This window comes from Cololabis saira, chromosome 12 (assembly GCF_033807715.1).
Source record: "Cololabis saira isolate AMF1-May2022 chromosome 12, fColSai1.1, whole genome shotgun sequence".
Lineage (NCBI taxonomy): Eukaryota > Metazoa > Chordata > Actinopteri > Beloniformes > Belonidae > Cololabis > Cololabis saira.
The window spans coordinates 2816569-2839132 of record NC_084598.1 but is presented as its reverse complement, the minus strand read 5'-3'; the positions used below and the strand labels follow the sequence as shown (position 1 = coordinate 2839132).

The window sequence follows — 22564 nt, the reverse complement described above, 5'->3', positions numbered from 1 at the left end:
GACCCGGTGTTCTGACCATTTCTGATACCTTCGGAGAAATGCTACTTCGTGGTTCTGCGCATGCGCAGAGTTGATTTTCAAAGTTTGATTGCCACGCTAAATTGATAATATGGGATGTTGAGTATTTGATCCTTCAAAATACACTACCCATGACATGAATCGCATTAGACCTTGTGAACATTATACGATAAAGAGAGAGAAAAAAAACATTCTATCGCTTTATTTGATATTCATTCAGTCATTCGCCTTTATTTAACCAGGCAGGTCATTAATAACACGTTCTTATTTACAATGACGGCCTTGCAAGTGACAAGGACCACTTGGGGGAAAATGACGTGGTTTAGGGAGTAAAACACAGTAAAATTGTAGCTCTGCAAAGGTAGAAAACCATTAGGTGGCATTTTTTGGCAAAGGAGCAGAAATCGTCAGAACACCGGCGGCTCGGTCACGTGACCCAGCAGCTGACGGTCATGTGCTGAACACGGGCTTCCTGCTCCCCCCGCTCAAGGCTGATTTATGGTTCCGCGTTAAATCGACGGCGTCGCCTACGGCATATGCTCTGCGTCGGTGTAACGCGGACCATAAATCAGCCTTTACCCCCAGCCCTGCCACACAGCCTTCTGACTAAACAATCAACGGGGATAACGTTGCCGTTTTTTTAAGTTGGCCTTTTACACTGATTGCTCCAGAATGCTTTACTTTTTTTCCCCATCATGGACAAAGAGACCACTTAAAACCTCCCTGATCGTTACGCCAAATCTTTATCACATCGTTCCACCACTTGATATAATATATAGTTATATAGCTATAGTAATACAGATATCAAGACATATATGATGGGTAATGTATATTTTAGCTCTTCATTTTCTCAAAAGGTTGAGCCTATACCTGGCAACTGTCCATGGTGCTGGTATACGTTAATATACAGGACTGTGTCAGAAAATTAGAACATTGTGATAAAGTTCTTTATTTTCTGTAATGCAATTACAAAAACAAAAATGTCATACATTCTGGATTCATTACAAATCAACTGAAATATTGCAAGCCTTTTATTATTTTAATATTGCTGATCATGGCTTACAGTTTAAGATTTAGATTCCCAGATTCAATTTTTTTGAGATAGGATATTTGAGTTTTCTTAAACTGTAACCCATAATCAGCAATATTAAAATAATAAAAGGCTTGCAATATTTCAGTTGATTTGTAATGAATCCAGAATGTACGACTTTTTTGTTTTTGTAATTGCATTACAGAAAATCACAATATTCTAATTTTCTGAGACAGTCCTGTATTCAAGCATTTAACAACTTGTCATTACATTACGGCACGTTATCCTTTACAAGACAATTTCCCCCATGCAAAGCAAATGTGAAAGAAGCAATACAAAATCAACTGGAATAGTTATTTGTATTTCGGCTAAAAAGGCCTGCGTGTTTTCATTCAGTGAAAGCAACTCCCATCACACAGCTGTGGTGGCGGAGGGATACCGCTGCTACAACTGGGAAGGAAGGAAGGAAGGGAGGAAGGATAGAGCAGACAGAGACCACAGTCGGACAAATCATTCATGTCAAAACAATCCTTGTAGCCAAACGGAGCACATATATCCCAAAATGCTGTGTAACCCAGTTGAAAGCGGGATTTCTTATGCAGATCCTCTCGGTCTGAGTCCATTGTTGCTGCAAGGTGGAAGAGAGGGGAGGATGCGCACTATTTGTCGACGCGCAGTGACACAGTTGAAGGCTGCTCCGCGTACAGGGCCATCTTTGGTCGTCCTTGCCGGTGACAGTGTGGCTGCTCTATTCCACTGGTCATTAATGCCTAATGATTAATAAATAAGATTTCACTTCGAACAGTAGTTAAACGCAGTTAACCTGAAAAAGGGGAGTACGTTTTTCCCTGTTTTGGGACTTATTGGAATTCTTTTCTTTAGCACCCTTCATTTCTCAAGGCAGAAAAGAGGCGAGCCGGGAGAGGCGGTGATACAACATGGATGAGGAATATGATGTGATCGTTCTGGGTACCGGGCTCACAGTAAGTCATCGAGCTGCGTTTACGAGGTGGAGAAAAAAAGGACACAAATTGATTGTAAAACTTCAGCAAATAATGTTTTATTAGACGATGCGCCCGCTATCCTCTCTATCCTCCCTGCATCCACTGATATTAGATAACTGCGGCGGGATGGGCGTGTTAGAAATAGATCTAAATTGTTACAGCTGGACTTATTGTGTATCACGAGATGTAGAGTTGTGCTGTTTTTATTCATGTATTTGTTTATATTGAGGGTCTCGGTTGATCCGTGTTGGGTTGCACCCTGTAGCATCTTTATAGGCGTCACCCACCGCGGCGCGGTCCAGTGCGCGGAGAGGCCTCCGTGCGCCCGGTGGGGGGGGCGCAGCCGGGGTGAGGGTTGGGGCGCAGCCTGGGTGGGGGCACAGCCCGGGTGAGGGTGGGGGCGCAGCCCGGGTGAGGGTGGGGACGCAGCCCGGGTGAGGGTGGGGGCGCAGCCCGGTGCGCCCGGAGGGGGGCACAGCCCGGGTGAGGGTGGGGGCGCAGCCTGCAGCCCGCAGCCCGGGTGAGGGTGAGGGTGAGGGTGGGGGTGCAGCCCGGGTGGGGGCGCAGCCCGGATGGGGGCGCAGCCCGGGTGAGGGTGAGGGTGGGGGTGCAGCCCGGGTGAGGGTGCAGCCCGCAGCCCGGGTGAGGGCGCAGCCCGGGTGAGGGTGAGGGTGGGGGTGCAGCCCGGGTGAGGGTGGGGGTGCAGCCCGGGTGAGGGTGCAGCCCGCAGCCCGGGTGAGGGTGGGGGTGCAGCCCGGGTGAGGGTGGGGGCGCAGCCCGGGGGAGGGTGGGGGTGGGAGTGGGGGTGCAGCCCGCAGCCCTGGGGGGGGGGGGTGGGGGTGCAGCCCGCAGCCCGGGTGGGGGCGCAGCCCGGGTGAGGGTGGGGGCGCAGCCCGGAGGGGTGGGGGTGCAGCCTCCAGCCCTGGTGGGGGCGCAGCCCGGGTAAGGGTGGGGGTGGGTGGGGGTGCAGCCCGGGGGAGTGGGGGTGGGGGTGCAGCCCGGGTGAGGGTGGGAGTGGGGGTGCAGCCCGGAGCCTGGGGGCGCCGCCCATCCATCAATCCATCCATCCATCCATCCATCCATCCATCCATCCATCCATCCACCCATCTTATCTATCTATTTATTAACCGGCCTTCTACACACGCGTACACGATTTAATCGGTTTAAAATCTCACGTCAAACTCTGACATTTTCACTCAGTTGCCAGGATCCTTCACAATATTTCGCGTCAAACCAATTGAAAGGGTCACATATGAACAGTATAATACATTGCAATTCAACAGCACCACTTATCCCCGGCTATACCAAAAACAGCTAACAATAATGTAAATATTACTGCTTCTGCATAAAAGACACCCTTTTATGTTCGCCGGGGTGGCCCCGGGGGGGGGGGGCGGTGGGCCGGGTCCGGGGATCGGGCCTCCCCTGGCCGGGGGGTGCACGGGCGGGGCGCGGCGGCGGGGTGGAACCATTCTCAGGTGTCTATGTCTTATGTTGTCAGCATGAATGGGGGGATGTTGGACGGTTTCCCCCTCCGTTTGGGGGCTCCGGCGGCGGCGGCGCCGCCCGTGGAGGTACGGTGGGGCCCTTGCCCGGCTCGGAGGGCCGGCCCCCGTCAACTGGATGGCCGGTGGGGGAGCGTGGGCGTCCTTCCAGGGCCAGCTCTGGGGGGGGGCTCTGCTCCCCCTCCTCCCCCCCTTACACGACTCATACGCACATAGGCGAAGGGGCGGGGGGTCCGGGGCGTGGGGAGCATTGTCCCGCGTGGCCCGGCACTCCCCGCCTCACGGTTTTAACAACACTGTAGACACTGCACATTCAACATTTAATAAATACATTTAACAAGGACACCTAGTTCTGGAGGGGGGGGATGATTGTCAACTTGATACCCTGTCGTCCCCCTCCATGTTTTTATGGCATTAATCACATGCACTCAACACCAGGGTCGGGAGGGAGGCCCACATCACCCGCGTTCCCTCGCCGGCCTGGGATAGGTGGGTCGCGATGCCCGGGCCTGGCAGCCTGGGGTGCCTCCTGGCGGTGGGGGGGCGGGGGGGTGGCCTCGCTGGCGGTGGGTTGCCTCCCTCCTTCTTCTCCCCTCTGTGGGGTTGCTGGCGGCCTGGGTTCCGGTTCTTCCTTGTTGGACTCTGGTCTCGCAGGTGGCGGGGTTGCTCCCCCCCTCCCCCACTGTAGATACACTTCAGGTGGAGCTTTGATAAGATTATTACACACACACACACACACACACACACACACACACACACACACACACACACACACACACACACACACACACACACACACACACTTAGCCACACATACATATACACGCATACACACACACACACACACACACACACACACACACACACACACACACACACACACACATAGACATATACACACACACACTCACTCACGCACACATACACATATATATATATTCATACATGTACACATACGCACACATAGCTACACATATGCACACACACACACACACACACACACACACACACACACACACACACACACACACACACACACACACACACACACACACACACACACACACACACACTTAGCCACACATACATATACACACACACACATACAGCCACTTAATCATATACATATACATACACACACACACACACACACACACACACACACACACACACACACACAGCCACTCAGACATGTACATACACACACATGTATACATATACAGTACACACACACACACACACACACACACACACACACACACACACACACACACACACACACACACACACACACAGTCAATTACATACACGCACACACACACATAGATATATACACTGGCTTGTTCCCCTGCATGCTTGCTCTGTAGTTTTTGGAGTTAGGTAGTGGTAGCGGTAGCTTTGCTCAGACTGTGATCAGATCTCGAGATTTGGGTCGATTGCTGCTCGTGTTTTGGTCAGCTCCGTGTCGGTTTTGTGTTTCGTTTGTGGTTTTTGTTGCAGGTTTCCAGTGCTTGACGTGTAACTCCGTGTGTTCCTGCTTCCTGGATTGGCAGTGGATGTCACCCCCCCCCCCCCCCCCACCCCTCCCCCCCAAAAAAATAAAATAAATAAAGACACCCTTTATTAATGCTCTGTCTATTGTTTTATTGAACCCCATTGCTATGTTCACTTTGGAAGAGCAGTGTTAAAATGTGTTGCTACTCCTGATATCAGGTATTAAACTTGTTTTGTGCAGGAATGCATTCTGTCCGGAATCATGTCTGTGAATGGGAAGAAGGTTCTGCACATGGACAGGAACCCGTACTACGGAGGGGAGAGCTCTTCCATCACACCCCTGGAGGAGGTACATTTATATTCTTCACTTCATCTCATTTACTTCCAGGGCCCTCAGTTGATACTGCTTCATAATGCTCATTTGCTAACAGTAACCTCATTGATTTCACATTTCCGGTTCTCTTCCTTGTCCTTCTCCACAGGTGTACAAGCGCTTTACTCTCCCAGATAGCCCACCTGAGTCCATGGGCAGAGGACGGGACTGGAATGTTGACCTCATTCCCAAGTTTCTCATGGCAAATGGTTAGTTTCAGAATATAAGATAGATGGACATGAAATTATGAATACCATGAGATTAAAACATGAAGTTTGATGTCATGATTTAAAAACTCTTGCTAAATGTATAGAAAAAGAAATGGTGAAATTAAAAAAATGGTTTGATGAGAATAAGTTGTTTTTAAATTTGAAAAAAACTAAATTTATGATTTTTGGCCATTCAAGAAGACATTTATCATTTATTAAGAAATGTATCACTTACTTTAGAAGGAGTTTTAATTGATAGAGTATCACAATTTAGGTTTTAAGGTGTTATTATAGATGAGAAATTGACATTGAAAGCTCATATAGCTCATGTAAAATCAAAAGTGTGCAAAATATTATTGTTTGGAATAAGGCTAAGTTTGTGTTAAATCATACAGTAATGAGAATTTTATATTGTTCATTAATTTTTCCTTATTTAACTTATTGTTTTGCAGTCTGGGGCAACACATATCCAACTAATATGAATCCTTTATTTTTATTACAGAAAATACTTAGAGTTATTTACAATACGCATTACAGAGAAAACACCAACAGATTATTTATTGAATCAAGATTAACTGAAACTCCATGATTTGGTTAAAGTTCCAGATACTCACAATCATGTACAGCTAAATGTAAAGCATTACCAGAAAACTTACAATACATTCAGTTCAAATAATGAAGATAGTCGTAGAAAATTTAATTTTAAACATCTATTTGCCCGAACAACTTTAAAGCAGATGAGTGTTTCTGTTGTTGGAATTAAGTTATGGAATTCATTACATTATGATTTAAAGGGCTGTATAAACATATTTCATTTTAAAAAGAAATTTAAAGGGAAAAAAATAGCAATGTATGGATTAAATAGTTAAAATTTATAATCTATCTTTGATTTTTTTGTTATTCTTTCTTTGTGATGTTAACTAAGTAATTGTGCAGACCATCGGTTATTATTGTTCAATTTTGTTTGAGGGAGGGGCAGGTAGAATAAGATTTTCTTCTTCCTGCTCCTTTCTCGTTATGCAATATGCTTTTGATTGTATTGTCATTTTACTTGTATTGTTTTTTTTGTTTGCATATTTCCATGATCGGAATAAATAAAAATGAAATGAAATGAAGTTCAGGGATTAAAGTGTATAATAGTATGACTGTATCTTTCAGTCTCTACTGTAACATATTTGAGCGTGTGTTAAATTGTGTGATTGTAGGTCAGCTGGTGAAGATGCTGCTATACACAGAGGTGACACGATACCTGGACTTCAAGGTAGTGGAGGGAAGTTTTGTCTACAAAGGTGGAAAGATCTACAAGGTGCCTTCAACTGAGACGGAGGCACTCGCTTCAAGTAAGACGTCTGAGTGATCCTCAACACATTCTGACACATCTATATATGTATTAACAAAGTCATGAGGAGAGTTCAAGTGAGACCTCTCTTTGCATTTACAGATCTGATGGGAATGTTTGAAAAGCGAAGGTTTCGCAAGTTTTTAGTCTTTGTGGCCAATTTTGATGAGAATGACCCAAAGACTTTTGAAGGAGTGGATCCTAAAACCACAACCATGAGGGACGTTTACAAAAAGTTTGACCTGGGCCAAGATGTGATTGACTTCACGGGTCACGCCCTGGCCCTCTACAGGACAGACGAGTAAGAGCAGAGAATACACTAACCACCAAGCTACAAGTGTGGGAGTCTGGTTCTTTCTTTCTTTCTTTCTTTCTTTCTTTCTTTCTTTCTTTCTTTCTTTCTTTCTTTCTTTCTTTCTTTCTTTCTTTCTTTCTTTCTTTCTTTCTTTCTTTCTTTCTTTCTTTCTTTCTTTCTTTCTTTCTTTCTTTCTTTCTTTCTTTCTTTCTTTCTATATTCTTTTTATTTTCAATGTAATTTTCAAGTAATGCCCTACAGTTTATGAGGGTTTAACCCTTGTACTGTCTTTGGGTCAAAATGACCTCATTCTCCTCCCTTCCTCTTTCCTTACTTCCTTCCTTCCTTCCTTCTTTACTCCTTTCCTTCTTCCTTTTCTCCCCTCGTACATTATTTCCTTGTTTTCTCCTTTCCTTCCTTCCTTCTTTTTTCCCTTCCTTCCTTCTTTCCTCTCTTCTTTCCTTCCTTCCTTCTTTTTTCCCTTCCTTATTTCCTCCCTTCTTTCCTTCCTTCCTTCCTTCTTTCGTCCCTTCCTTCTTTCCTTCCTTCCTTCTTTTCTTTCTTCCTTCCTTCCTTCTTTCCTCCCCTCCTTTCTTTCTCCCTTCTTTCCTCCCTTCCTTCCTTCTTTCCTCTCTTCTTTCCTTCCTTCCTTCTTTTCTTTCTTCCTTCCTTCCTTCTTTCCTTCCTTCCTTCTTTCCTCTCTTCTTTCCTTCCTTCCTTCTTTTTTCCCTTCCTTATTTCCTTCCTTCTTTCCTTCCTTCCTTCCTTCCTTCTTTCCTCCCTTCCTTCTTTTCTCCCTTCCTTCCTTCTTTCCTCCCTTCCTTCCTTCTTTCCTTCCTTCCTTCTTTTCTTTCTTCCTTCCTTCCTTCTTTCCTCCCTTCCTTCCTTCTTTCCTTCCTTCCTTCTTTTCTTTCTTCCTTCCTTCCTTCTTTCCTCCCTTCCTTCTTTTCTCCCTTCCTTTTCTCCCATCCTTCCTTCTTTCCTTCCTCCCTTCCTTCCTTCCTCCCTCCTTGACCCTCAGACAGCACAAGGGTTAATCAAATATAAAGTACTTGCCAATGTGTGAATATGTAACTGAAGTCTGAGCTTTGTATTTATGTATAAACGTATGTGGAACATCCCACTTCCTTCAGTGTTTCCTCTTCACCTTCAGTGTTTCCTCTTCACCTTCAGTGTTTCCTCTTTACCTTCAGTGTTTCCTCTCCACCTTCACTGTTTCCTCTTCACCTTCAGTGTTTCCTCTCCACCTTCAGTGTTTCCTCTTCACCTTCAGTGTTTCCTCTTTACCTTCAGTGTTTCCTCTCCACCTTCAGTGTTTCCTCTTCCCCTTCAGTGTTTCCTCTCCACCTTCAGTGTTTCCTCTTCACCTTCAGTGTTTCCTCTTTACCTTCAGTGTTTCCTCTTTACCTTCAGTGTTTCCTCTTCACCTTCACTGTTTCCTCTCCACCTTCAGTGTTTCCTCTCCACCTTCAGTGTTTCCTCTCCACCTTCAGTGTTTCCTCTTCACCTTCAGTGTTTCCTCTTTACCTTCAGTGTTTCCTCTTCACCTTCAGTGTTTCCTCTCCACCTTCAGTGTTTCCTCTTCACCTTCAGTGTTTCCTCTTTACCTTCAGTGTTTCCTCTTTACCTTCAGTGTTTCCTCTTCACCTTCACTGTTTCCTCTCCACCTTCAGTGTTTCCTCTTCCCCTTCAGTGTTTCCTCTTCACCTTCAGTGTTTCCTCTTTACCTTCAGTGTTTCCTCTTTACCTTCAGTGTTTCCTCTTTACCTTCAGTGTTTCCTCTTCACCTTCAGTGTTTCCTCTTCCCCTTCAGTGTTTCCTCTCCACCTTCAGTGTTTCCTCTTCACCTTCAGTGTTTCCTCTTCCCCTTCAGTGTTTCCTCTTCACCTTCAGTGTTTCCTCTCCACCTTCAGTGTTTCCTCTTCACCTTCAGTGTTTCCTCTTTACCTTCAGTGTTTCCTCTTCACCTTCAGTGTTTCCTCTTTACCTTCAGTGTTTCCTCTTTACCTTCAGTGTTTCCTCTCCACCTTCAGTGTTTCCTCTCCACCTTCAGTGTTTCCTCTTCACCTTCACTGTTTCCTCTTTACCTTCAGTGTTTCCTCTCCACCTTCAGTGTTTCCTCTCCACCTTCACTGTTTCCTCTTCACCTTCACTGTTTCCTCTCCACCTTCAGTGTTTCCTCTCCACCTTCAGTGTTTCCTCTTCATCTTCAGTGTTTCCTCTTTACCTTCACTGTTTCCTCTCCACCTTCAGTGTTTCCTCTTTACCTTCAGTGTTTCCTCTTCATCTTCAGTGTTTCCTCTTTACCTTCAGTGTTTCCTCTTTACCTTCAGTGTTTCCTCTTCACCTTCAGTGTTTCCTCTCCACCTTCAGTGTTTCAATTCAATTCAATTCAATTTTATTTATATAGCGTCTAATACAACAGATGTTGTCTCTAGACGCTTTCCAGAGATCCAGAACATGAACATAAACATAAACATAAACATAAACATAAACATAAACCCCCGAGCAATTATTATATAAACAATGGCAGGTAAAAACTCCCTTAGTGGGAGAAAAGCCTTAAGCCAAACAGTGGCAAGAAAAACTCCCCTTTAGGAGGGAAGAAACCTTGAGCAGGACCAGGCTCATAAGGGGGGACCCTCCTGCCGAAGGCCAGACTGGGGGAGTCAGGGACGTCGACAGCACACAGCAGGCAGGTGGAAGCAGCAGCGGGATGACCAGAGGTGGGGGGGGGGGGGGCGTCAGCAGCACACAACAGTCATGTGGAAGCAGCAGCGGGATGACCAGAGGGGGGGGGGGGCATCAGCAGCACACAACAGTCATGTGGAAGCAGCAGCGGGATGACCAGAGGGGGGGGGGGGTGCAGGCAGGCGGAAGCAGCAACAGCAGACATCCACGTAGGCAGGTGGAAGAAGCAATGGGATGACCAGAGGGGGGGGGGCGGGAACACAGGCCAGAACGCAGCTCCTGAGGCTCCGGCCTGCAAACATACACAAAAGAGAAAAAAGGGGGGCCGGCACAAGAAACTACAGGAACAATGGACAAAAATGATAGCTATGAGATATTTATAATAAATAAAAATGGTAATGGAGAAGAGAGGCAGGGAAAAGGAGAGGAGAAGAAGGGTGAGAGGCACCGCCCAGCGGATCATGTCGGTGCCCCCCTGCAGCATAAGCCTATAGCAGCATATCTACCGCGAAGCTATATTTGAGACTAACTATTATAGTTTTGTTCTATAGCTGCGACAATGACTACTGACTCTAACACACTAAAGTTTACACTACCTAGAGACTTACCAACACCAGCTAGAGGTTTACTTAACACTAACTATAAGCTTTACTAAACAGAAAGGTTTTAAGTTTAGTTTTAAAGGTGGAGGTGGTGTCAGCCTCCTTAACCCAGATTGGAAGTTGGTTCCAAAGTAATGGTGCCTGATAGCAGAACGCCCGCCCTCCAAATCTACATTTAGATACTCTAGGAACTACGAGTAAACCTGCACCCTGGGAGCGGAGAGCTCGGCCAGGAACATAAGGTGTTTCCTCTTCACCTTCAGTGTTTCCTCTCCACCTTCAGTGTTTCCTCTTTACCTTCAGTGTTTCCTCTTCACCTTCAGTGTTTCCTCTTCACCTTCACTGTTTCCTCTTCACCTTCAGTGTTTCCTCTCCACCTTCAGTGTTTCCTCTCCACCTTCAGTGTTTCCTCTCCACCTTCAGTGTTTCCTCTTCACCTTCAGTGTTTCCTCTTCACCTTCAGTGTTTCCTCTCCACCTTCAGTGTTTCCTCTTCACCTTCAGTGTTTCCTCTTCACCTTCAGTGTTTCCTCTTCACCTTCAGTGTTTCCTCTTCACCTTCAGTGTTTCCTCTCCACCTTCAGTGTTTCCTCTCCACCTTCAGTGTTTCCTCTCCACCTTCAGTGTTTCCTCTTCACCTTCAGTGTTTCCTCTTCACCTTCAGTGTTTCCTCTTCACCTTCAGTGTTTCCTCTTCACCTTCAGTGTTTCCTCTCCACCTCCAGCTACCTGGACGTTCCGTGTCTGGAGACGATCAATCGTATCAAGCTGTACAGCGAGTCGCTGGCGCGCTACGGGAAGAGCCCGTACCTCTACCCTCTGTACGGTCTGGGAGAACTGCCACAGGGATTTGCCAGGTTTTAATCATTTTTGGTCATTATGATGGATGGAGATAGTCTTTCATGGTAAATATGACAAAAAATACATCATTTGATACGTCTTGTTCACTTTCATTATAGGTTGAGTGCAATCTATGGAGGAACGTACATGCTGAACAAACCAGTGGATGAGATAGTGATGGAGGGGGGCAAAGTAATCGGAGTGAAATCTGAGGGCGAGGTATACCCGGATTGATCTATTATCCAACTTTTTCAACATTTATTAATGTTGTCAAAACATTTGAGATGGATAGACAGTGAGTTTCTTCATCTAAATAGAACAATTATGTCCTTCAATATGCGTTCATGTGCATTACTGTGTGGTTCCTGCTGCAGGTGGCTCGCTGTAAGCAGCTCATCTGTGATCCCAGTTACATCGCGGATCGCGTCCGCAAGGCGGGTCAGGTGATCCGTGTGATCTGCATCCTCAGCCACCCCATCAAAAACACTAACGACGCCAACTCCTGCCAGATCATCATTCCCCAGAACCAGGTCAACCGCAACTCAGGTGAGGATCAGCAGCGGATTTTGACAATAAGGCTGAATAATGAAACTGATGGCCACATTACATTTTTACCTAACTGAAACATTTCCTCCAGTACCTCCAGTCACAAATCCTTTATCAAATTTCATGGCCCTCAACTCTGGAACTCTTAAGATAGGTCTCTTAAAGGTATAGTCTGTGATCGTATTCAAAAACATTTATTGTTATACTGGGTGAAATGGTCCTTCCATCCTGAGAGTAGCCAGTGAATAATGTGTTCAGCAACAGAGCCTGCGCTGCGGTGCAGTGCAGGCTCTGTTGCCACGGCTACGCCGTAGGGTACGGCGTAGCCTACGGCGTAGGGTACGCAGCGACGCACACCATTCTGCGTTGGTGTAACGTGGAACCATAAATCAGCCTTCAGTGTGTGCTCTGTCTGCTGTTCTGAACTTCTCTGTTGTGCTAATTTTGCTAGGACGTCGGGTTTCTCCGCCGAGACACAACTTTTGCGGTATGCGTTCATTGTTGTGTCTAAAAATGATGCGCAGTGCCCACCCAATCAGAAACGGTAGATATTCTGTGATATTTTTTTATATTTATAAAAAAATAAAATTATAAAAAAAAATAAAGGCTCCCCATAACTTTGATTGGGTGGGCAGGACGCACGTTTGGGTGGGCACAGCCCACCCCTGCCCCGCCCTAAAACCGGCCTCGCTTACAGGTGAATGAGACATGGGGTAGTTTTGTTGAAAATGTGCTGTCCAAAATGTCCTGGAAAACTGGACTCCTGCAAATGCGCGTTCCCCAAAGTTTGTAGGGGCGTGGCTTTGGACGGAGCGCTGACGGGAGGGGGAGGAGGGGGCGGGGCTTAGAGGAGGTGCCACTTTCAAATCTTGCTAGCTCTCCAACATTACTGACTATAACTTTAAGTTTGCATCATCCTTAAAAATGTTTAGGAGCAGCTTGGTGGGGCATCTCTTATCTAGGCAAAATTAATAGGCTATTCTAATTGAAATGAAATGGCCATTTTATGGATATTTTTGTTTGTGTATTTATTGTGTTTTTTTGTTTCTTTTACCTTTTCTTTTTCCTTTCTTTTCTTTTTCTATTGATTGATTTGTTTTTTGTGATTTTGTATTGAGGGGGAGGATTTTTTATCCTCAGCTGATCACTTTGTGCGATCAGAAAGTGATCACCGGTGTTGCACATTAAAAATTACACGTAGTGACGTTGAACACTAACCTTTTCACTTATTTTCTCGTTCGTTGTTCTTCTTATTCCTCGCTCTTCTTATTTCTTCCTTTTCACTTACGTCCTCTTCGTCTTCTTCTTCTCCTCTCACGTAAAAAACACCGGTGCATCAGCAAAAATAGTCCCCGTTAATTCACTTCCGTTGTGGCTTTTTTATTAGCGTTGTTTTATTTTATTTGCAGCTGCGTTTCTTTATATTTGCAGCGTTTCATTTATTTGCAGCGGCCTTTGTTTTTATTTGCAGCGTTTATTTTATTTGCAAAGCGTTTATTTTTATTTGCAGCAGCGTTTATTTTTATTTGCAGCGTTTCTTTAATTTTCAGCAATGGCGGGTCTCGGCCACCGTACGTGTGAATATCACAAAGCCTGCTGTTATTCGAGCTTTTTCTTTAGCAGTCTTTGAAATGCCCACCCTATCAGTCTGGGGGTTAGAAAGTGTCAATTCAACATCCATGTAAATGCTACATTTTACATTTTTCCTTCAGAGCAAACATTGTAACAAGATAATCATTTTCACTGTGTTAACCTGTCAACATGAAAAATACTATTATTGACTGTTGTAAACTGCAAATATTCTTCTCACAATCAGAAGGGAAAAAATGTAATTGTCTGTAATATATTTCTGCTGTCACAAAACATTTCATTCAGGTTTAATTTAACTCTGATTTAACCTTTTCTTTCTTCTTGGACCATTTTCTCCATCCTGCAGACATCTACGTGTGCATGATCTCTTATGCTCACAATGTGGCCGCCCAGGGGAAGTACATCGCCATCGTCAGCACCACGGTGGAAACCAGCCAGCCCGAGGCCGAGATCGAGCCGGCCCTGGAGCTGCTGGAGCCCATCGACCAAAAGTCAGTGCAATAATTCCCTCATCTTATTTCTGCGTCATTATTCAGCATCTTGTGCATTTACAGTCCAGCAAATACAGGACTGTTTCCGAAAATTAGAATATTGTGATAAAGTTCTTTATTTTCTGTAATGCAATTAAAAAAAACAAAAATGTCATACATTCTGGATTCATTACAAATCAACTGAAATATTGCAATCCTTTTATTATTTTAATATTGCTGATTATGGCTTACAGTTTAAGATTAAGATTCCCAGAATATTCTAATTTTTTTAGATAGGATATTTGAGTTTTCTTAAGCTGTAAGCCATGATCAGCAATATTAAAATAATAAAAGGCTTGCAATATTTCAGTTGATTTGTAATGAATCCAGACATTTTTGCATTACAGAAAATAAAGGACTTTATCACGATATTCTAATTTTCTGAGACAGTTCTGTATGCAGAAAATGAAAATAATATGATTTAAAATATGTCTTTTATTTAATTTGTATTTATTTATTCATCAACTGGTTTATTTTTTCAATAGATTTGTGGCTATTAGCGACCTTTACGAGCCTACGGATGATGGTACTGAGAGCCAGGTAAGACATTTTCTCCAGCAGCAGTGCAACTAGAAAAAATGTTCTTCAGTTGTTGTTCATATCCAATATACCGACGTCAGAATGTTGGTCCACCACTTTTGTCCCGGCTGAGGTATCTTGTTAGGTTTCTGCTGAAGGATCTTGTAACTAATTACTGTTCCTAGAAAATGAGTTCTATAGTTTAAGAATAGTGATACTTCCAGGAACCCGTGCTTTTCTTCGTTTTTTTTTTTTTTTCATTAAAATCTTTATTTGGAACAAAGGTGATACATGTTATACAATATTGCATGCTTACATAATGTCCCTGTTTTTGATATAAATAAAAGTAAAATAAAATTAAAAAGAAGACAAGTCATTCATAAAGAGAATGAAAAGGAGGAAAAATAATATTACAGGGAAGGAGAGAAAAAAAGTAAAAATAAAAAATAAAATAATAAAACTAAAATTAAAATAATAATAAAGAAGAAAGAAAAAAAAACTATATTTCTCACACCTTTTTACCTGCTCTTTTCCTAGTATCATAGCAATGAAAATGGAGAGTGAAAAGGCAAAAAAAGAAGGAAGGGGGACTAGTTACAAACATGTTCACCTGAAACAATATACAGGACTGTCTCAGAAAATTAGAATATTGTGATAAAGTTCTTTATTTTCTGTAATGCAATTAAAAAAACAAAAATGTTCTGGATTCATTACAAATCAGCTGAAATATTACAAGCCTTTTATTATTTTAATATTGCTGATTATGGTTTACAGTTTAAGATTAAGATTCCCAGAATATTCTAATTTTTTTAGATAGGATATTTGAGCTTTCTTAAGCTGTAAGTCATGATCAGCAATATTAAAATAATAAAAGGCTTGCAATATTTCAGTTGATTTGTAATGAATCCAGAATGTATGACATTTTTGTTTTTGTAATTGCATTACAGAAAATCACAATATTCTAATTTTCTGAGACAGTCCTGTAATACTTGAAACATCACAGAGTCAAAATATTAAAAACAGTAGAGTAGCTCAAGAACTTAGGGGGAGTTAGTGGATTAGTCTCTTCTACTAAAGATTATTTAAAGTCCAATCTAAAGGAGGATACATATTCAGTCCATGACTTCCAGCAGTCTTCAAACTTTTCCTGTTCAAGTCTAAGTAAATGTCAGTTTTTCCATGACAAAGTTTTTCTTTGTCATGTCTACTCCGTGTGTCTGCGTGTGTGTCTGTGTGTATAATCTGGGTGAATTGTAGTGTGCTTGTGTCTGTGTGTGTGCGGGGAGGGGGGCAGGGCATTCATAAGTTTTATGTTTATTTGTTTTATGTTAAGCACTTTGTATTGCCTTATTTGTATGAAAAGTGCTATATAAATAAAGTTTGATTTGATTTGATTTGATTTGTTTTAACCATGTGACCCATGATTGTGAATCAGATCTGCACGTTAACCAGCCAACGTTAGCAGCATTGAACACAGAGGGCCCGATTTACTAAGATCCTAAATAAAGAGTACTAAATTGCGTGTGCACTGAAAAAGTTTGCACGTGCTGTTGTTGTGTGGTTTGTGGGTGATCAACTAAGAATGCTTGCGCAATTGATAACAGGTGCAAACCGCAGTATTTAAATGAGGTGTTGCGTGTCTTACAGTTTGCGCCATGGAGAGTCTGGATGGAAAGCAGGATAGTCGCAAGCGCAAAATGAAATTTGACGCGGTGGAGTTAGAAATATTAGTGGAAGAGGCAAATAAACACATTCATGAACTACAGCAAATAAATTTAAACATTACCAAAAGAAACACAATATGGGAGAAAATCTGCGATAGAATAAATGCAGTTGGTAAGACAAAAAGAACGGCAGATTAGGTTAAAAGAAGGTGGCAAGATATAAGGCGAAGAACTAAAGAAAAAGTGGCCTTTAATAAAACTTGTGCAACCATTTTTAAAATAGCATGCAGCAGAATAAAGACTCTCTCTCTCTGCGTATTCTTTGATTTTGGATGTCGCCTCCTTGTCACAATAACAGCAGCAGCAGATTAGCACCTTCCTTTCAAACGTATTAAATACAGACGCAATCACAATCCCCGCAAAAACTTTCAGGCTTGGTAAATCTCATTGCGTGTGGTAAATGGACCTATTTGCATTTTCCCCTCCCAGTATTTAGGATTTCTGGCGGGTACGCCCCATATTGATAATTCATCAGGGCAAAAGTACTAAATGAACAGCGTGTGCTATTTTGCTCATTTGAGAGGAGCATTCCTCTTTGCACGCTGTTAGTAGATCAGCTGGCACTTTGGTTTGCGGGTGATGTCAAGTTTGCACACGCTTTTATGCACGCAAACCTTTAGTAAATCAGGCCCAGAGAGTTTAACTCGGGGCACCAGCATACTGTAGCTGCTCATTTCTTTTTCTCACCATTTTATCTTTCCCAGGTCTTCGCCTCAAGTTCCTACGATGCCACAACTCACTTTGAGACAACTTGCAACGACATCAAGGACATCTACAAACGTATGACTGGAAGCGACTTTGACTTTGAAAACATGAAGCGCAAACAGAACGATGTGTTCGGGGAGGACGAGCAGTGAGGGGTTGGGTTATCTGAGAGAGGGCAGGGCCGACTAAGGAGGTGGGGGCGATAACGGGCTGAGAGGGTGCAGAGCCGGTGGTAAACGGCTGGGACTGCCTGAATAGTGCTTTAAAAACCAGTGGGAGGGCGGGGGGGGCGTTGTGAACACGGTGGAGACGGTGTGTGTCTGGACTCTGCCTCTCTGCAGCCATTTGCCTCCATTTCTTTACCTCGCTCTCTCTTTACACATATTCAAACACATAAACGCTCACAAACACAAACTCGCTTTCCAAAACACTCACATTCCCTTTCTCTGTCACCAAAAAGCAGGGTTGATACGGTCTTTCATTCCATTGTAGAAGACACAGTGTAATCATGTCTTAACCATTATCATTAGATGTGAACTTATTTCTCTGGAGTTTTCAGAGCATTACATTTTTTCTTTAATGTCTTTCTCATATCAGACAATGGGTGGATGTTGGGTGGATGATGTCGATAGGTCTGAACGGTCGGTTCTGACACCAGATGGCTTATGGCTTAGCGTAGAATCCTCTGGAAGGGTTACCTCCAGTCCACGTGCATGCATTTTTACACACATTAGTAATGTACATAAACTCAAATGACACTGCGCTATGAAGGCTGGACCATTCCACGCACCAATCCTGTCTACCCTGCTTTCAGTTTGTTCTCGTTCCTGGTCTTTCACCCTGTGTTATTTCAATAGACGCTGCTCCTTTTTGGCAAAATCTGTTGGTCGGGCAAAAACATGTGATGAAAAGTGATGTATAAATGGGCTGTTTTGTCAACTGAGAGTGCTCACATTGCAGTGCTGTTGTATCCCAAGCTAAGCAGTGGCTATTAATGTTCAACACCTTCCCCAAAACAACACAGCAGTTCGTTTTGTTTACCTGTGCTGCGTAACTTGAAATCTGAATAGCTTACTTTCTAACATTTTAAATAATTGATTATTTAAGTTTCTATATAATGGGTGCACATTTCACTGGCTGAAGTGATGAAGTTTACAAAGCGGTGGTTGAAACTGTCTGCTTTAAGTTGAGCATATAAAAGGGAATGTCTGGCGCACAAGAGGCACGGAGAAGATAACGCGTAGTTTTGGTCAAGGCTTTCTCTCCAGCTCTCTGGAGGAGAGGAGGAGGGATGGAGAGCTTGTTGAGATGGGAGGAAGTGGGAGATGGAGGGATGTACGGGTGTTGGGAAAGTCGTGGGGTCGTCTTTTGGAAAGTTTGACTTTAAGAAACGTTGAGGATTAAGACTGAAATTTCAGCTCACAGTGAAAGCACCAGACAGCGTCTCGGTTGTTCGGACCCTTGTTGTTCGTTTTAGACATAAATCCTTAACCTTGGGACTAAATCCTTGTTGATGTGACTTAGAAAGAAGTGTTGGTTACTCTTCCCCTCATTTGAAGACTTTGTAGCATAGCAGAGGTATGAAGTGCTGCCCCCGTACAGTGAACCGAGCACTTTTACACGGTTCTAGCCTTAATTTGGGGTCTTTCCAAACTCTTGGGACCCTTTTGGAAAATCAACTGCTTTTTTCTTTTCTTTCTTTTTTCTTTTTACTAACAAGTAAATGGCAGGTCAGTCTTGTGCCAAAAATAGTATTTTCTGTTATTGGTATAGTTGGCTGACAACAATACAAGTTCACTTTGGCCGTTTGTGCAGAGCAGACATTATAAAGGGATGAGTCTGATCTTTGACCAGATATTAGGTTATTGATTAGAGGTTATTGCAGACCTGCGTGGAGTTACGTCCTTATTTCTGCGCTGCACACCTACGGCCTAACTGATTTCTGTGGCTTGGCTTAATACATATGAAGAAAAACAAGATGCTGTCTTTATTTGCTTTGAAAACGGTTCCATTTGATTTTATCCAACTCCTTAAACAAATGTAACGTGTGTTTGGAGGGTTTACGTGTCTTAAAGTTATAACATATTTATTTGAATTCCGCTGACATTTTTGTGTAAAGGTTTACGTCAAATGCAGATTATTGCTATGCTTTTAGTTTTATTGTTTGATGAAAAATGGATTTTAAAATTGATGCACACCAGAAGTATGTGTTTTTGTTTGTTATTTGCTGTGTTATGTTTATCTTATTTAGTGACCATTCCATGATTTATTGTTATATCAGCATTCCTCAGAAACCGGTTGTGATGGAAGGAAAACCGTCTAAGGCTTAAGTCAAACAACACGGCTTTGTACTCAAAAGTTTCACACTGTGCATCATAATTGTATTTGGTGTTGATCCTGGAAACTTATCTTAGATCTGCTATGAATCTGAAAAACTGGAATACTGTTTTCCCCTTGAACATAAATGATTCTGATATCTCTCCCCCACCCTTCCTCAGCTTCTCAAACTGTCCTCTCCTTTTTTATTTATTGGGAAAAAAGCCTTGTGTGTGGTTGTACTGTTTTAATTTCGATCCAGTAAGGCCTTTGAAAACCACTATTGACAATATCCATTGAAATTGACAAAATAAATAGTTCATACTGAGTAGTAGAAACTTACTGTCCTTGTTTGATCACTAGTATGTGAACAATGCCTAATGTCTTGTGTAACAAATAAAATGAATTAAAATATGAATGAAATGATAGAAAAATAAAAAGCACATGGCAAACCTGGAAAGAGGCTGACTTGGACTGGTTTCTTTTTTAAAAGATGCAGCATTCATGACATGTAGGCGGGGAACATTGTGGGGGATATAATAGATCATTTTGGGAGATTATCTATTACATACACATGTAATACTTCATATACATTTCATTTAAAACATACACAATTATGCTGATTTAAATAATTACAAATTATTTTGACAGAAAATAAAATGGTTTTGACTATTAAATCACTTCATTGTGCACATTTTAGAGTTAGAGCAAAGTACTGGAGCTTGAATAGACTTTTTGTAGTTGCCATGCAACCAACAGAACACTGTGTCTCTGATAGATGAAGAAGACAGTTCTAATCCACTCAGTAAAGGCAGAGACGCAAAGGTACCATTCAATCCTGTATTTAAACAAATATACATCTTCATTATCCCTTATATGCAACGTTTTAATTGCTGCATCTATCATGCTTCACCCTCTCTTCCCTTATGGAGTCTCAGTCAGCAGCTACAGAAACTGGAGCCACGGTTCTCAGTTTAGCTGCATCCTTTCTCTGATAACCATGCTATGATAATTGCTGTGACAGGACTTGTCCAGCATGGAGACAACTCAGAGTTACACACGATTCACCACATAGGTTTCATAGGAATGACCCAGGAGTCTTGCGATCTCTGCCTTGGGCACCACCCAACATTTGCCATGGTGGCGTTTCTGCAGTGAGTCTTTCAGCATCTTGTCTTGCAGGGTTACTAGCATCTCCTCCGATCCCCAGTGCAGGATCCCACTTGCTGCAGTCTCTTCCTTGCTAGACTTGTGAACAGCTGGATGTTGCTGATCCATAACCGCTGTCACGTTCATGTCAGCATGCTGGAACTGACCTACACACAGATAAACACAAAAACAGCGTCAATCCAATATAGCTAAGCTGTACTTCAGTATGCATTTGCAGATATTCATTATTCAAAACGTGTGTTGGAAATTATATACATGAGAGTTATGATTATTGGTTGATATTATGGTCGGATCTTCTATGCTGAATAGGCTCCAGCTGATCCAGAATGCAGCAGCCCGAGTGCTGACAGGAATCAGCAGGAGAGACCACGTCTCTCCAGTGTTAGCGTCGCTCCATTGGCTACCCATAAAATTCAGAATCCAATTTAAAATTTTATTACTTGCGTATAAAGCCCAAAACGGCTTAGCTCCGCATTATTTGCAAGACCTGATAGTGCCTTATGTTCCTGGCAGAGCTCTTCTTTCTCAGAGTGCAGGTTTAGTCGTAGTTCCTAGAGTATCTAAATGTAGATTTTGAGGGCGGGCGTTCTGCTATCAGGCACCATTACTATGGAACCAACTTCCAATCTGGTTAAGGAGGCTGACACCACCTCCACCTTTAAAACTAAACTTAAAACCTTTCTGTTTAGTAAAGCCTAAAGTTAGTGTCAGTAAACCTCTCGTTAGTATTAGTAAACCTCTAGTTAGTGTTAGTAAACATCTAGTTAGTGTAAACTCTAGTGTGTTAGAGTCAGTAGTCATAGCTGCAGCTATAGAACAAGACTATAATAATTAGTCTCAAACATAGCTTCGTTGTAGATATGCTGCTATAGGCCTATGCTGCAGGGGGGACACTGAGATGATCTGCTCAGTGGTGCCCCTCACCCTTTTTCTCTCCTCTTCTTCTCTCTCCTTTCTCCAGCTCAATTAGAGGTATCTCATAAGCATAATTGTGCTCCATTGTTCTTGTAATTTGTTGTGCTGACAGCTCTACGTTGGTTTAAATCATATCTATCTGACAGGTTCCAGTTTGTTCATTACTTTCATTTCATTGCTTCTAAATTCCAATAAAGCAGATGTTATTATTTTTGGATGTAAGTTAACAAGAGCATGGAATATCTGTTTTTTTCCTTAATGTCCCAACTTCTTCTGATTAGTTGTTGTTTTTCACAATGTTGTTTAAGTTGTTTTATCTAGTCAAACAAGGCAAAAAAGGTTTCACCATTGACAGTGAGTTTTATACACATTTTCAGGTCAAAGTGACAGCCAAAATTGGCTGCTACTTACCCAGAAGGCCTTGGGTTGAGTCTGAAAGTCCCCATCCTTCTTTAATGTAAAATCCCAAATGAGCCATCTGCAGGTAGCTGGGGTGTTTGTAATGGTGGAACAGAACCAGGAACTGAACACCCTTGGCCAGCTTGATCCAGCAGCTCTGATGGTTGTCCATGGTTACCATCACACCCTGCCTTGTGATTGATCCTTGCTGATTGATAGGAAGGATGTCCCGTCCTTCCCCCTCCACAACTACAGCGTCCAGTGATAATGTGATCATGATGTCACCAGAGCCGCCGGTGGCTGAGGAGATGGTCAGTTGGTCAAAGTACGTTCGAGTGCGGCCCTTTGCTCCCGGCTTGGAAGGAGCTCCCGTTAGGTGGCCGTCAACAATTATTCCTTGAAGAGGAAGGAGACACATATACACATTTAAAAAGTATGCATTTGTAAATCCTCACATAAGCACCTACTGTACAAGGCGTGTCACATGACATTAAATATATTATCGCTCTATGCAGTACTGGAGTTGAGGGGGGATGAGGGTTGATGGCATTCCCCCCTGAAATAAAAATGGTCCAAATCATCCCCCCTGTAAAACTGCCATCCCTCCTTTCCATCCCTTATGTCATTTCATCAACGAATGTGGTTTTACTGCTATTTCAACATTTAGAGTCATCACCAGAAAAATAACAGCAGAAAAATAACTTATTTGATAATTTTCACCTGTTTCAAGTACATTTTCACTTGAAATAAGT

At 42.9% G+C, this 22564-nt stretch overlaps 2 protein-coding genes across 4 annotated transcripts in view; one reads left to right on the top strand and one right to left on the bottom strand.

Annotated features, from left to right (window-relative positions):
* Positions 1-1748: 1748 nt before the first annotated feature.
* On the top strand, positions 1749-19788 carry gdi1 (GDP dissociation inhibitor 1). The gene is made up of 11 exons (XM_061735174.1): positions 1749-2031; positions 5293-5400; positions 5534-5633; positions 6839-6973; positions 7075-7273; positions 11284-11415; positions 11518-11617; positions 11773-11944; positions 13881-14025; positions 14550-14604; positions 17012-19788. The coding sequence occupies exons 1-11, from the start codon at positions 1987-1989 to the stop codon at positions 17162-17164; spliced, it is 1344 nt and encodes a 447-aa protein (XP_061591158.1). The 5' UTR covers positions 1749-1986; the 3' UTR covers positions 17165-19788.
* itih6 (inter-alpha-trypsin inhibitor heavy chain family member 6) overlaps positions 19569-22564 on the bottom strand; it is a 17019-nt gene continuing 14023 nt past the window's right edge. For all 3 annotated transcript variants that reach the window (XM_061735171.1, XM_061735172.1, XM_061735173.1), the window contains 2 exons: positions 21825-22208; positions 19569-20644 (listed from right to left, as the gene is read on the bottom strand). In XM_061735171.1, the coding sequence (XP_061591155.1) occupies positions 20382-20644; positions 21825-22208 (647 nt within the window). In that variant the 3' untranslated portion in view covers positions 19569-20381. The remainder of the gene's footprint in view (positions 20645-21824; positions 22209-22564) is intronic.

Excerpts from the sequence above, each read along its gene's own strand:
- gdi1 (XM_061735174.1), top strand. The coding sequence starts at position 1,987 with ATGGATGAGGAATATGATGTGATCGTTCTGGGTACCGGGCTCACA. Across the intron at positions 6,974-7,074 it reads GACGGAGGCACTCGCTTCAA|ATCTGATGGGAATGTTTGAA; the intron begins GTAAGACGTCTG and ends TTGCATTTACAG. Across the intron at positions 11,618-11,772 it reads GAGTGAAATCTGAGGGCGAG|GTGGCTCGCTGTAAGCAGCT; the intron begins GTATACCCGGAT and ends TTCCTGCTGCAG.